The 16,295-nt window shown below is 38.0% G+C and overlaps 1 protein-coding gene across 2 annotated transcripts in view; it reads right to left on the minus strand.

Annotated features, from left to right (window-relative positions):
- Positions 1–16,295, minus strand: part of TNRC6C (trinucleotide repeat containing adaptor 6C) — a 136,532-nt gene that overhangs the window by 12,858 nt on the left and 107,379 nt on the right. For both annotated transcript variants that reach the window (XM_081319514.1, XM_081319515.1), the window contains 5 exons: positions 13,459–13,542; positions 11,784–12,015; positions 10,142–10,309; positions 8,870–9,061; positions 8,205–8,348 (listed from right to left, as the gene is read on the minus strand). In XM_081319514.1, the coding sequence (XP_081175640.1) occupies positions 8,205–8,348; positions 8,870–9,061; positions 10,142–10,309; positions 11,784–12,015; positions 13,459–13,542 (820 nt within the window). The remainder of the gene's footprint in view (positions 1–8,204; positions 8,349–8,869; positions 9,062–10,141; positions 10,310–11,783; positions 12,016–13,458; positions 13,543–16,295) is intronic.

Consider the following 16,295-nt stretch of genomic DNA (forward strand, 5'->3'; position numbering starts at 1 on the left):
CAATCCATTTTCTCCATTCCATAATATAACGTTCTTGCGAATTGAATTTTTCCCCATAATTTTTCATAGTTATTTTTATATAGCTTTGTATTAGAGGGCGACAAAATCACCCCCAGATATTTAACCCTTTTAACAATCTCAAATCCAGTTAATCCTTCTAAGAGAGCCTTCTGTGAAACTGTCATATTTCTAGCCAAAATTTTAGTTTTCTGTATATTTACTTTAAATCCAGAAACTTTGCCATATTGTGTTATTATCTCCATCAGGTCCACAACAGAGTTCTCTGGCTGGGTCACTGTAACAACCAGATCATCGGCAAATGCTCTCAATCTATAGTCCTGATCTCCAACTTGAATTCCCTTAATTTTTTCTGAATTCCGAATCTTGGTCAATAGTATCTCCAATGTTAACACAAATAACAAGGGCGATAACGGACACCCTTGCCTTGTGCCCTTCTCAATATTACATACTGCTGTCAAGCTATTATTAACTATGATTCGGGCAGTTTGTTTTTGATATAATGCCCTAATCGGCTGCAAAAAATTTTCGCCAAAATCCATTTTATCTAAGACTTTCAACAAAAATTGCCAATTCAATTGATCAAAAGCCTTTTCAGCATCTAAAAAGATTAGCGCTGCAGAGATCTGGTTGTGCCTTTCCAAAAACTCTAACACATCAACTATATGTCTCACATTATTTTTCATTTGCCTACCACTAATAAACCCCGTTTGGTCCCCGTGAATCACCTGTTGCAGGACCCTCATCAGTCTATTAGCCAAGACCTTAGCAAATATCTTATAGTCTGTATTTAAAAGCGATATCGGTCTATAATTTTTAACTTGAGTAGCATCCTGGTCTTCCTTCGGAATCAAAGAAATAAAAGCTGTTCTCCAAGACGGGGGCACCTCTCCCCCCCTCTGGATTGTCTGGAACAGTTCCTTTAACGGTTTTATCATCTCTAATTGCAAGTTTTTATAATAGGCCGCAGTCAAGCCATCAGTGCCTGGTGCTTTATCCACCTTCAGTTCCTTAATAGCTGTAAAAATTTCCTCTTCTGTAATCAGTTGATTAATCCCCTCTTTTTGTACTTGCGTAAGAACCGGGATGCTAGCATTCTCCAAATATATATCAATATCTTTTATATTAATTTCCTCCTTAGTATATAATTTCGAATAAAAATCCAGAAAAGCATCCTTAATAAGATTCTGTTGAAACACAACCCTTCCTTTATATTCAATCTTATCTATATTAGAGGCCCTTTGCTTTTTTCTCAGTCTATAAGCTAACCATCTGCCTGGTTTATTAGCGTTGCAAAAAGTATTATGCCTAGCAAACCGCAGATTAGTTGCCACTTGATCTGCCATTAATTTATCAAATTGTCCTCTTAGCAATCTAATAGCCTCCTTAATCTTCACATCCTCTGGATTCAAAATCAAAGCCTTTTCTTTTTCCTTTATTTCATTCTCCAGTTGTTTCCTTCTAATTTCCACTGCACATCTATGTCTATTGTTCATATATATCAACACCCCTCTCATATAGGCCTTGCTAGCATCCCAAACCATGTCCATAGAAGTACCCTTATTCATATTAATCTCAAAAAAATCCTTCATCCGCTGTTTACATTCTTCCACATTTTTCTGATTTCTAAACAAATTCTCATTTACACGCCACGAGCGTCTGTCTCTTTTCTCCTCATCAATCTCCAACCAAACTGGGCTGTGGTCAGAGATAATTCTCGCACAAATCTTCACCTTTTTAGATCTCAGAAAAAGGTCATTAGTCAACAAAATAAAATCAATCCTTGAAAAAGATTGGTGTCTGTCAGAATAAAAGGTATAATCCTTCTCTTGGAAGTGTCTCTCACGCCAAATATCTCGTAATTCCAAGTCATCCTTCATTTCAAAAAAGGATTTAGGCAGTCTTGCATGACTTGGAATGCGCTTAAAAACTCCAGCCTTATCCAGCTGTACATCCAAAACACCATTCCAATCTCCCATAAAAATAAAAGATTTATAATCCAACTGGGTAATCTTTGTGTGAAGTAAGCTAAAAAAATCAGCTTGTTGTTGGTTAGGTGCATATAATCCAACTAAAAGCGTCTTTTTACCTTCTAACAACAGCTCAATCATAACATATCGTCCATGCTTATCTGCTTCAATTAAGTCTGCTGTTAAGGCACTTTTAACATAAACAACCACTCCATTTTTCTTATTCTCTGCAGAGGCAACAAATTGCGTACCCAGTCTCGAGTTCAATAAATACTTTTGATCCAAAACTCTAATATGCGTTTCTTGCAAACATATAACATCTATCTTAAATTGTTTTAAGTATTGAAAAACTTTCTTCCTCTTCTGCGGTGAATTTAATCCATTAACATTCCAGGTTAGAAATTTAGTTGCCATGCATATCCTCCAAAAGCTCTTGGACCACAGCTTTGATAGGACTAATTTCTTTAGGCCGTGCTCCTCCCACAGCTTGACTATATGTACGTTGTGAAGAATCTGAAGACTTTTGCTGATCTTGTTCTTTTATTTTCTTTGCTCGTTTTAAAGCAGCACGCGTTACTCTTTGCTCTCTAGGATCATCCAAAGAAGTTGTAGCTTGATCTCCTCCAACACCACTTTCCTCTGTTCCATCCTCTTGATGTTTTCCTTCTCCAGATCCCTTTCCAGCTTCCAGAAGTGTTAATGGGGCTGCTTTTAAGACATTGTTATAGAAATCACGCGCTTGCTTCACAGTAATCAGCCGGTACCTTTTACCTTCATGCATCACCATCAGCCCCTCAGGGATCTCCCATCTGAACCTTATATCTCTTTGCTTAAGCTCCTGCACAAGAAATGCATAGTCCTTCCTTCCCTTTAAGATCCTTGGAGGAATTTCTTTTAAAACCAGAACTTCTTGTCCAGCAATCACCACTTTAACATCATAGGCAGCTTGTATAACTTGGTCTCTAATTTCTCTTTTTGCAAAATAAACCACCACATCTCTAGGCAACTTTCTCTGCCTAGCAATCCATGAATTCACCCTGAACACTTTATCCATAGCTGCTCTTATTTCAGATGCTGGCTGGTTTAATACCCCTTCAAGAGCCTCAGAGATCAGTTGCTTTAAATCTTCTTTAATATCCTCTTTTAAACCTCTAATTCTGATAGCAAACTGCATCTGGTAATATTGGGCCAAGCTTAACTCCTTTTCCACTTTGTCTCTTATATTTTCATTCTCTCGAGCCTTTACTTCTAATATAGCATTTCTTTGAGCCAAATCATCCATTTTTTCATCTAATTCTTCCACACATTCCGCCACTTTATGCACTGAGGACAAAATGTCTACCTTCATCACGCTGAGCTTCTGTTCCATCCTCTCTTCCATTCTCTCCTCCAGTTTCTCCAGTTTCTCCTCCATCTGCGCAAATTTATCTGCCATTGATTGATTGATTGATTCCAAAAGTTTATCCAAAGCATCTCGTAAATCCTTCGGTGTCAGCGCTTCAGGAGGGTGCAATGCCTGTAGTGATGATTGTTGCACTGGCGAGGATCCACCACTCCGAAGAGTTTTAGGGGGAGGTTTCGCCGCCATCTTTTAGTCCTCAATTATGACGCACTTTCAAAAGTTTACAAAGTCCAACAAGCTAGAGAGTATATTAAAATAAATCTCTTCACCTTTGTCTCTTGTACCGCTCTGCCTGCTCCTTTAAATCATAGTCCTTTCTGCAGGCAGGGATGGTTCGCAGACGCCTGGCTCCGCTCCAAGAAGTTCGGAGCAGAGACGCCGGCCAGCTGGGAGCAACCCAGGCTTCGGGGGAGTTCAATCCTTCAGCCGCCCAAGCTCCAAGCTCAGGCGGCCCTGGAGAACTCTACCCCTACCTGGGGCCTCACCCCCTCCTCTTCTCCCGAGGAGGGGGCTTCAATTTCGCCCGAACAGCTGATCGGCGCTGTTTCGGGCGAAAAAACAAACAGCTGAGCCGCGGGCAGCCCGGGAAGGCTGTCTACGGCGCCGCGCCGCCACCGGAAGTCCCACTTCCACATTTTAAGTAGTTTGCAAATCACAAACTACGGTCAAAGATCAGTGCTGAAATGACTGTGCCTGATTTAGGGGATATGAAGAAATCCTTTGTTTGAGATTCATGGTCTGCTAATGAAATACTACTATAAAATCTGTGATTGTTGCATATTAGCTGCAAGTAGATTCCGTTTTGAATTCCTCAAACTTTGAACATGTATGAAGTGTTTGTTATATGTATTCTAATTAATTTTAAAGGCTTTTAACTTTAACATTTGATGTCTTGAATATTCTGTTGAATGGAAAGTTAAGAGTGTAAATTAATAAATACATTTTCCACAGAAAACAGAAGGCATCATATTCTGCGGAAGCAGCATCTATAAGCACAGGATGCTATTAGGATTCAGTAGAAAGTTGTTTTATTCCCACTTCTCACTGCACAGACCATGATGGAACATATTTCTGCATTTTCCCAATATTCCCATCCATGCCACCTTGTCTATACTATACTTGATTCTAAGCATAAGTAACTTGTACTAAATTGTAGAGAGAAAGTGAACTACAGATAGATTTAAAGATGCTCCACTCTCCCTCATTTATCATGCTGCCAGGGAGAAAGTTGTCTTTTGCATACCAATGCCGTAAATGGGTAATATTCAAACTACATAACAATCAGAAAATAAAAAGTGAAAATTTAAGATTTCATTCCAATTATAATATAATTAAATTAATACAATTACATCCAGACTTCAGGTATATAATGATGTGCTTACCGCTGGAATTTAAAAAAACAACAACAACACATAAATGTATATTTTTAGTCTTTATAAATAATTAAAACCTGCTTGGAAATCTTGTCCAGATTATCCCTGTCACTCCACTGTGCAAATGTCCTGGATCAGGAAGTAATGGCCAAAGAGAGCTTTTACTCCGTTTCATTGGGAGTAAAATAATTGTGCAGCTGAATGATGAATATCCTCTTTAGATCTCTTCGGTATCAACAAAGGAAGGCAAAAAATGAATACCCTCCCCCCCAACTGTACTCTAAAAACCTTGAGCATAGGTCCTTTAATGGGTCACATGCTTTTAGGAATCTATAAGGAAAGTTATCAACCTGCTAAAAGGATCTCTGTGGTAGTGAATCTAGGTTTCCCTATTTTTGCTTTGAGAAAATTTGGATCTATAAAAAAACTTAACAGAAATAGTAAGAGAACTAGCTGTTTTCCTTTGCTAAAAGTATTGGAAATAGGATGCTTTTAAACACTATGCATGTGTACGACATATTGTACATATTTTTGCGTATCAGAAAAGGACCACTGAAGAGGAAGCTACAGTACTTCAGCTTCCCTCAGTTTGCAACTAGTCCCATTATTAAGAAACCCTTCTCTTGAATGTTACAACAAAATATGTTTTAAGAGATGGTAGGACAGAAAGGCTTTTTTAAGTGTCTAGGCAAGCTCGCAAGCAGGCTTTTATATTGCCTGGTGTCAAATTATATGAGCTTTCTAAATAACAGAACCTAAATTAATGTCCCCCAATATTAATGGTCTATCTGGCATAATTTTGTTGATACTGGTTGGCAATGGATTTTCATGACTTAATCTGGTCTTCTGAATCCAAATGTGAGAAAAAACTAGGGGTTGGCAAAGTTTCTGTAAAGTGTCGGTCAAATATTCCCTCTATGAGTCTCTGGTTTTGCTTCAAATTAAAAAAAAACACGTCTTTTTTCTTGCAAAATTAATAAGAACACTATGGTCAAATATTAAAGGATTTTAACAGTCAAGGAAGATGTTCTTGATTCCTTTTTTTAAAAAAAATAAAGTAATAAAGTAAAAAATAAAATCAAATAAATAAAACAATGAGTTTCATGAAAGCCTAGGATGAAATAGAAGGCAAAATACAAATCCAAAATAGGAATGAGAAAGTTTAATAGATATTTCCCATATCTTCTTCCTGATAAAAATATTTTCCTAGCTATTATAAGCTTTGTTTGTTTGTTTGTTTGTTTGTTTTGCTCCATGAGAAAAATACATAAGAGCTACTCTTCACAGTACAAGTAGCAGTGGCAAGAGGAGGCAAAAGTGAAAATGGTGAAAAGAAAAAAAAGTGAGAAAAGATTAAAATAGAGATAATCCAAAGCCCTACAGTTAACATTCTATCATTCCATTCAGCAAACCATTACACAATTTAAAAGGCAGAAGAAACTCTGACTGTGGATGTCTTTCTAATCTATTTGCAAATATGGACCCCGGTAACTATAATTCAACAGACCTGAAACAGCCCAATGCAACTCCATCATAGTTCTCTGAATTCAGGGATAGAATGAACAAAACTAATGTGTAGATATGCTTTTATGCTCACTTTCGCAGAGGGCAGATGGATCAATTGTATAATTTTTCTCAGATCAAAGGGCAACCTGACCTTTGAAGATATGCAAAGGTCCTCTTGCAAAAAGTGACTGGGGCTAAGGACAAATTGATTGAGAATAACATTTAATACTTTTTCCTGGGAAAATATTTATTTCCCTTTTTTAACGCATTAAAAATTAGGCTTTGGGGCATTTCTGAAAGGCTTGGGAACCGTTTAAAAGGTTTGTGAAAATGTACCTACTGTTTTTACTCTACTTCTGAAATGTTGGGAAAGTGCTAAAAAAACAACAACCACCAACCATGCATTTTTCAAATTCCCTCAATCAGCCAAAAGGTAGGCAGAAAAACACAATTAGACACTGTGCAGGAAGTGTCAGAAGCAAGGAAAAGTATCACAGGACATAAAGAAAGGAAAAACACCAGGTTTTTACAAATACATGCACATTAATTATTCATCAAGGATTTCAAATCTATGTCCCTTGTATCATGCCCACAAAATTCACATGTACTTCATAAAACAAGCTTATCTTCCTTCCTTCCTTGAGCAGACCAAAGACTTACAAATTTAATTTGAACAAAAAATTCTTTCTGGCACGTTCTATCTCACAAATACAATGTGATTTTGAACTATAAAATAAGGCTAGAGCTTCTATTCTCTTTCTGGTGCCTGCAAGCCACCAGTGCATATAGATTTTAAGAGTAATCCCCGCTCCTCAGTCACTCTGAAATATAGCAACGTATTTTAGACCAAGAAGGGAGAATGAATAATTCATGTCACAACACAATAGCACTCTTAGAAGTATTACAAATTTAAAATAGGCAGAAAGTTCTCTGCAAAATAAAGCAGCTAGCCTTAGTTTTGGTTTCTCCTTGATTACTTCCATTTTCTGAACAAAAAAAGAAATGTGTTCTCTTTTCAGGTCAGCACACGCTGCAGATATCTAACATTGTTCTACAGGATTTGGACATATAGTATGACCTAATACCAACATATTTGAGAGAGATCAAATAAGAAAGTAAAAATCTCATTAGAAAAGAACCGTAACATTTTATATTGCCTTTATAGTTCTGGGATCAGAATTATATTTTCTCTCAATAAGAATTATTAGTTTGATTACTGAAGTAACAGAATGTTAGCTTAGATCTGAAAATATGATTCTATGTTATACCATACAGGAACCGTAGTGAGAGATAAATCTTCACTAAATCCCAAGGAAAACAGAGCAACTTCTAGAGAAAAGAAGTTTAAATGAGTTCTATTAATTTTCTTACAGGCTGAAAGCTCTAGAGAGGAATAAAAAAAAAACTTTCCATTGAACCCCTTATAATTAAAAGAGACAAGGCATCAGATATTTCAAGTCCTAGAAAGTACAAAAATATTGTATTTCAACTTTTAGTTGTACAAGATAGAATATCAAACTAGACATGGCAAGAAGCAACAGCATTTTCCCCCAATTTCTTCTTTTCAAATAAAAATTAAAAAGCAATTTAGCTTTATGTGCTGTGAAGTTAAGCAGACAATATGGGGCTTAAAACCTATAAATGAGTATACCTTTTCTTAAGAAAAGAGGTAGCCAAGGAAACCTACCCCTGCCAAAAAACAAAACAAAACAAAATAAAACACCCCAAAACCAGTTACAGAAGAAGGGCCTCTAATCACACTATTTCACTGACTTAGTCATCAAAGCTGTTTCGAGGTTTAACCAACTGAAGATGCACACTTGCTTGTACAACTTGGTAATTCTGAGCCTGAACATAGTTTGGCATGTACTCTAAAAACACGTGTGTTAGAAGGGACGCAATAAATGCAATAAGGACAAGTGACTCCGACAATACCTCCGCTCTTGAGTAAGTAGCGATTGACATCCTGTATAGTGGTGTTAATTGTAGGACCTGTAGGAACACTTCCAGGGGTAACATCAGGATCATTTTCAGGGTCAATATTTTGTAATCCTTTCCATGGTACTCCAGGATGAAATTCTGCTTGGCAGAAAAAAAAAAAGATGAAATCAACATTTTATTTCTCAAGAGCCACAGAAAATAGAAATTTATGGAGAGCCTCATCTATAGAAGTTTTGGTGAGTGGATTTTGCTATAAATTTCGGAACTACTGCACTGCTGTTTGTTGTGACGCCAGCGGGATTCCTGACATTCTATATGCTTTGTCCAACAACAGCAGTGTTTAGATAACACTTCAAAAGAATATTTATTCATTTCATTCAGTGGATCCTGACAGAAAAAATAATGAGGAAGTGGAAGGTAAAAAGTAAGCCATTGTACTTTGAATGCTAGGTGAAGAAATGCATATCTTTTGTCTGAAAAAACAGTAAAAAGTAAGCCATTGTACTTTGAATGCTAGGTGAGGAAATGCATATCTTTTGTCTGAAAAAACAAAATACATACTACATTGGGTTCTCAACAACGGTGCATTTCAGGAGACAAAGGACAACTTTGTTAAGTTACTTCCAGACAACATTTCTACAATGCTTATTGGAGATTACCTGGTGGCCAATTGATGCTGGAGCCATTGGAGATTTTATCACTATCAGATTTGGCACGTGACCAGCTATGAGGAACAGCTACAGGAGGACTGGCTGGTGATTCACTATTTTGAATAAGATCATACCGGCCATAAGAATCATCAATGGAGGACTTTCCTGGAGGGCCAATACTCAGACCTCCAGGGATAGCACCTGGAAATGGAAGAAGTGCAGGCGATAGATCATAAGCTTATTAACAAAATTAAATGTTGGCTGGGTTTCCTATTGCATCTCAGTATCAAAAACAAAGGAAGCTACATTTGAGTCACAAAAGGCAGCATGATTCTGTGCATTTAATGGAAAGATAGAAGATTAAATTAGGAAGGGTCAGAATATTACTACAAAAGAGTCACCCAGTTAAAACCAGAAACCTTGCTATACTTCTGTAGGACACAAAAAGGACAATGGGACTTTGCTAACGACTCAATCTGTAAATAACACTGGTATTTCTTCTAAATAATACAGTAATAACTGAGTTTCAGAAATGTGATTTTGTAACAAAACAAGCAAGCAAATAGACATTTCAGTGCTTAGGTTGAAATATAATGATTCTGAATATTATACATTATTTTAAGTGTAGTTATACTGTAGATGCAGCTGTGGTAAGCTGCATACAATTTACATTAATAATGGAAGCACGGTTGATGGTAATCGTCTGTTCTCTAGGATGCATTTTGGAGTTGTTCATTTAAGCGAAAAAAAATAAACCTTCTGTGAATATTTCAAAATATTCCTCCAGATTTCTGAGGAAATTAAATTAAATTTTCTAGCTTAGGCACGCCTGCAAACTCCTACTGAGTTCAATAGGCTTATTCTCAGGAAAAAAAATATATCCTAAAGTTCCTATCTATCTAAAATTTTAATTTTCTGGTTTACTCCATTCTATTTTTTTATTATGTCAAATATTGTGCCAAAGAATATTTATAAAAAGAGATCTGTGACAAATGAGTTCTATATAAACCTTCTGTGAATATTTCAAAATATTCCTCCAGATTTCTGAGGAAATTAAATTAAATTTTCTAGCTTAGGCACGCCTGCAAACTCCTACTGAGTTCAATAGGCTTATTCTCAGGAAAAAAAATATATCCTAAAGTTCCTATCTATCTAAAATTTTAATTTTCTGGTTTACTCCATTCTATTTTTTTTATTATGTCAAATATTGTGCCAAAGAATATTTATAAAAAGAGATCTGTGACAAATGAGTTCTATATATTTATAAAGCATATGCATTACCATGCTTGCTAGGGTTCTGGTCAAGTGGAGAAGCAGCACTGGAAAGATTATCCATTGAATTGGGGTGTGTCCACTGAGGAAGGCGAGACTGGGACTGAGAAGTATCCTTCACTGACAAACCACCAGGAATGTCCATACTGTTTACATTCATGTTTGGGTTCAATCCAGCTAAAAGGAAGTGGGTAAACTGTCAAAGCTTCCTTAATTCTTGGTATTTAACGGCAATTTATATTTCTGATCATAAGCTAACATTGTATGTTTACTGATAAGGAGGAGAGGAGAGGAGAGGAGAAGAGAGGGGGAAAAAGCACTAGGAATAAGAAAGAAAATCAAATAACATCTTAGCTCCCTTCATTACTTCTAATAACTCAACATACGGATGTAAAAGGATTCTTTTTTTTTATATTGCTGTTATGGAGTTTATTTTCTATCATTCTGAAATCCTAAATTCTAATATTACAGGATAAATCTTCCTGGTGTTATAAGGAACAAGAGAGTAATCTTTCCTAAGAGACAGGCCTGTAAGAGGTAGAGGATATATGGGCTTTGCGCATCTTTTCCTTAATCAATTTTGTAGATATTGAAAAGTATATGACAAAATGAAGAACACCAAGGTTAACGGCCAAGATAATTGCCACTTTTTAGAATTATTCCAATGTGTAGGATCAAATCACTTGCACAGTAGAATTAACAAATTCAGTATCAGCTAGGCACTCCAGAGAAATATTAAGTATAGTATCAGAATATTTCAAATGCCACTAAGACGTCCACTATATTCACCTCTTCCAAGCTACTTTAATTCTATAAACAAGTCTAAAGCTAGAAAAAAAGTGTTCAAATACAGGACAGCTAGCTGAAGTCATTCAGAAATGGATATGTATACGTACTGAAAAATTCATGGTGATTTTTTATCTGTAAATATCATCATATTTTCTTTCTTCTCTATCTAAAAATTGTTCTTTTTTATATAAGAAATACTTGGATTGGAAACCAGTAGAGAATTCATAGTTCTATATTTGCTAGATTGAGAAGTTGGAAAAAAAAATTCACCCATGACACTTCTATAATGCTGGCAAGAAAATGGCATGGATCCAATCCCCAGGAGTTGAGCTCAACTATAGTACATCTTTATTTTTTTAAGACATGATCTAGAAGGATCATGGGAGATCCAGCATCCTTAGTTGCTGCACTGCTATGCCCTGGATTAAGTAACTACATCACCATAAAAATGCAACAGGAACCTGGAGAAGAGACTAAAGGAAGACAGAATGAAAGAATTAGGAATTTTAGTTATCCATGAGCAGGCAACTGGACAACTTTTTGATATTATAGACTGTAATTCTCATAATCTATATGATCAAGGACTGGTCGGGGTCAAAATCCAGAAAACAATTAAGAGGACACCAGGTTATCCATTCAGATTTTCCAAACCGAAAGTTTTGTACTTGCTGACACCTAGTGCTGTGAATAGAAATTGTCTACATTTTACTCTTCTACTGACAGAGAATAGAAGTTGCATCTGATAGTGAGGAATGAGGCAAAAAGGCTTGGGGAATAATGAGAGGGGAGAGGGGGAGGGAGGGAGGGAGAGAAATATTAGTAAATTATGAGTAGTAAAATCCTTTACAAAAACCGCACTTACCAAGGGGGTAAGGAGCAAAGGTGTTCGGTGAAGACTGTTGCTCTTTGGTCTGCAGGTCAGATAGGCCAGGAGCTTGGGGATGGGGTGAAAAGTTATCCATGGCTGATTTGCCTGCAGAGGGGTGCAAAGATAGGTGTGGAGGGGGTGGCTGCTGCTTCATAAGCAGGGCCTGGGCCAGCTGGCGCTGGTGCTGCTGAATTTGCTGCTGCATGTTATTGATTGTACGTGCAACCTGCAAAATAATAATAATAACGATTTTAAAAACAGCAAACAGCACAAAAGATTATGATTTTGTGCTATGAGCCAAAGAGCTACACTAGCAATAAACTCATTGATGAAACTTCAGATGTATCAGGCATAGATTACAGAAACTGAAATCTGCTATTACAGGTAGTCTTCAACTTACGACCCTTTGTTCAGCAACCATTCAGTTACAATGGTGCTGAATGGACTTACGATTGGTCCCCAAAGTTATGGCCTTTGCAGTTTCCCCCCCCCAGTCACCTGAACAAAATTCACGTGCTTGGTACCTCACACACAGGGGTGCTTCGACTCTCCCCATCTGTCTATCACCCCGCCATCTATGCCCTTTTGACCACCTGCATTCCATGGCCCCTGACACCCTAGCTGACCTTCACTGTCTCCCACTGCTGACTAAGCATGCCTGGTGTGGCCCTTCAGTTTCTTCCCCAGGTCATGCATGGCTGTTTTCTCACAACATATGGAGCAGATAGCCTCATGTGGCCAGCAGTTTCATACAAAGGGCCAGGCCAGGCATTCCTCATCACTAGTGGGAGGAAGAAGATGGTGAAGATCATTTGAGATGGCAAAGTGCAAGGTGGCAGGAGCCTTGGAGTTCAAGGGAGGGAGGCTGAGTGTTGCTAGGCAAGAAGCCCCCTTGTGCCACCCTGCCGGGCTGGGGCTGGGTTAGGCTATGTACTGCAAAGGGCTTCAAGATGTAGTTTAGGGATTCTTGTAGAAGAAATCCCTTCATTGCCATGCTGTTGGGCTGGGGCTAGGCTGCATGCCGTGAAGGGATTCAAAATGTGCTGTGCCTTATGGGTTCTTGCAGGCTCACAGCCATAGCATGCCAAGAAGCCCCTATGTGCTGCATTACTGGGCCAGGGTTGGGCTTGGCTTCATGCTGCATTGAGGCTCGGAGGCTTTTTGCAGTCCCAGAGCCTCAGTGTACCAAGAAGCCATAAGCCACAATATATTCTTTCTCTGTTCTCCTTGGACTCATACACATGGATGCACACACCTTCTACCTCTTTTTCCCAGGCTCACTGCATTCCTGCCGCAGTGCAGCAACCCCTAATTTGTGCATACCCTGTGTCCCCCCCAACCCCCCCCCCAACTCCTATGCACCTTAAACGGATTCTTTCTGCTTCCCACTTAATGACCTGGACATCTAGAGTTATGATGTCAGTGAAGACTGCCAGGATTGTCACAGTTATGTAATATGGTCATGTGACTAGCGCTTCACAACTGCATCACTTAGCAATGGAAATTTCCGTTCCAACTGTGATCATAATTTGAGGACTACCTATACAATTATTGATTTATTCTTGGATAAAAGTATGCAGCGCAGAATATTTGTTTTATAAATATTCCTTGTTATAATACCATACAAAATTCTTTAGTGATGGTACATCTGGAATTGAGTGAAACTTACTTGCTGCTCCTGTTGTCTGATGGGTCCGGAAACATTACGCTGAGCCTGTAACATCTGCTGCTGGATTTGTAAACGTTGGTATGCCTGAAAGATAGAAAGAAAGGAATCATATGGTCACAGAACAAGGAGACCCAAATTACAGTGTGTTAATCAACGTGGCTCAGTGGGTTAGGACGCTGAGCTTGTCGATCAGAAGGTCGGCAGTTTGGCGGGTTGAATCCCGAGTGCTGCGTAGCAGAGTGAGAGCCTGTTACTCGTCCCAGCTTCTGCCAACCTAGCAGTTCGAAAGCACGTAAAAATGCAAGTAGAAAAATAGGGACCACTCCGGTGGGAAGGTAACAGCGTTCCGTGCGCCTTTGGCGTGTAGTCATGCTGGTCACATGACCACGGAGACATCCTCGGACAAGCGCTGGCTCTTCGGCTTTGAAACGGAGATGAGCACCGGCCCCTAGAGTTGGAAACGACCAGCACGCATGTGCGGGGGAACCTTTACCTTTACCTTTAATCAACATTTGAATAAGTTTACTACTTTTGCATCTGCTGCCATTCTACTGAATGGTGCTCCAAAAATCTGGAAATATCCATTGCACGTATAATAGCCATACCAAAGTGATTGCAAGTCTTTAATCTATCTATAACTCTATAAACCAAATGAATGCATGAACCATTTAAATGATAGTTCTGATGGGAAAAATATGCCCGTCTTAAGGCATTTATTTTTAAAAAATTGCTCAAAAAGATCAGAGTAGCAGTGGGATTTAATGGGTATGGTGATCCCCTTTTGTCTATAGTGGCCTAATTTTGCTTAAACAGACTTAAAAATGATCATATTATTTTAAAACATTTGTTAATCATATTTAGATTTAAGGATAAAGCTTGCCATTGCCTTTGATCTGACATATACTGAATATAAATTTCTAATTCATCGTCCTTTGATAAATACTCTTGATTCTAGGCAGCATTTACCTTTTTCTTTGCCTTTTTGTGTACCTCCTGCTTTATTTGGAATTTAGAATACAGATGGACTGACTTGGAATTTGCATGGTTCCTAGGATCATTCTTCATGTTTTTTTGCCTAATGCAACTTTTATTCTAGTGATTCATCTCATTTCAGGAGAATCTTTCCTTGATCCTCTTTCACGATTTATTCATAGAACTCTTTTTGCCTTAAGAAAGTTTTATTATTTAAGAAGCCACCAAAGCCTGTTTCTATAAGTGACCGTGTTTAGGGTAACAACCTCCCTTAGGACAATTTCTGATGATTTGTGGGAATTCTATCCTCTATATGACTGTAATGGGGAAGTAGATTACAGAGGATAAAAGAAACTGTTAGTTAAGATCTCAAGACAATTATAGGTAAAGAACCATTTTAAATTCTACTTTTAAACCAGATGTTTGTGGCACAAGCTTATTCTCTGCCCAGTTTCCATTATTGCCAAAGCCACTATCCCTCCCTCTCCATCGGTGCTTTTTCAAAAGGCAATTGGACTTCCTTTGTTTTTTCTTGAAGATGTTTGGCTTCTCACTCAAAAAGCTTCTTCAGTTCTGACTGAATGGGTGCAGAATGGAAAGATTTATATTCCTTGCAGTCATCTGATTGTTAGCACTCTTTCCGAGAGTCGTTGAGGCCACTTGGAGGTCTGGAATATAAATCCTTCCATTCTTCACCATTCAGTCAGAACTTTAAAGACTTCTTGGATGAGAAGTGAAACATCTTCAAGGAAAAACAAAGGAAGTCCAGTTGCCTTTTGAAAAGCCACCTTTGGGACAAGCATGACCTGGATGACTGAGAATCTCCATAGACACTTCTCTCTACATCTTTTAGATCAGGATTATTAGAATTTCAACACCAGTCTATAATCAGGCAACAGGAATTCTTTATTTTTATTTGATTTATATTCCAGCTTTGAGGTTTAGAAAGTATGAGCTTATCTGAGAACCGAGTTCTGTGAAACGATGAAAAAAGTGTACTAATCTGCATTGTGTATACCACACCAAGCAATGTGTGTTTGAATCTGAATGATGGATGCCTGGCAGAATACATGGCAATTAACAACAAATATATTTAGTTTTGAATCTGTTTCTTTCTTGCTGTAATTTTGGTTAGGATCTGAAACTAACAAAGAAAATGCAGTTACTTTCCGAACTAAATCCATCCTCTGAGTTGGTCATGTAAGATGCTGGGAAGTTTTACTGGTTTGCTGCCTTAGTTATATTTGCTAATTAACTTTAAAACATAAGAGTCACAGTCTGAATTTATAACCATGTTTTAAACATTTAGATGACACAGTCCTAAGAGCTTGCAGAAATGATGAACACAGTTTGTTTTGTATACAGAATTGCATTTTCCCCTAAATTAATTCAGTGGCATGGCTTAGACTCAGCTCTTGCAAAAGAGGACATTAAATTCCATACTAATACCTCAACATTTGGAGCAATGTGACTTAATATAATGTAGTTTCTGTGCTCTGAATCATATTGGAAAAAACCCTCAAAAGACAAGTTGATCTAGTGCAGGGGTGTCAAACTGGTGGCCCAAGGGCCAGATGCGTCACGCATAGGCCACACCCACCCAGGCTCCACAAAGGCAAAAAACGTTGTGATACATCATGTGACGCGATCGAGTTTGACACCTGTGATCTAGTGGTTCAGGTACCAGACTAAAAACCTGGAGATTGTGAATTCTAGTCTTGCCTTAAGCATGAAACCTGGCTAGGTTAACTTTCGGCCACCTTTTCACTCTCTCTCTCAGTCCATTTCACCTTATAGGGTTGTTGTTGTGGGGAAAATAAGAGGAGAGGGATATTAAGTATGTTAGCCACTTAAGAGTTATTTAT

This window comes from Vipera berus (assembly GCF_964194415.1).
Source record: "Vipera berus genome assembly, chromosome: 2".
NCBI classification, from domain to species: domain Eukaryota; kingdom Metazoa; phylum Chordata; class Lepidosauria; order Squamata; family Viperidae; genus Vipera; species Vipera berus.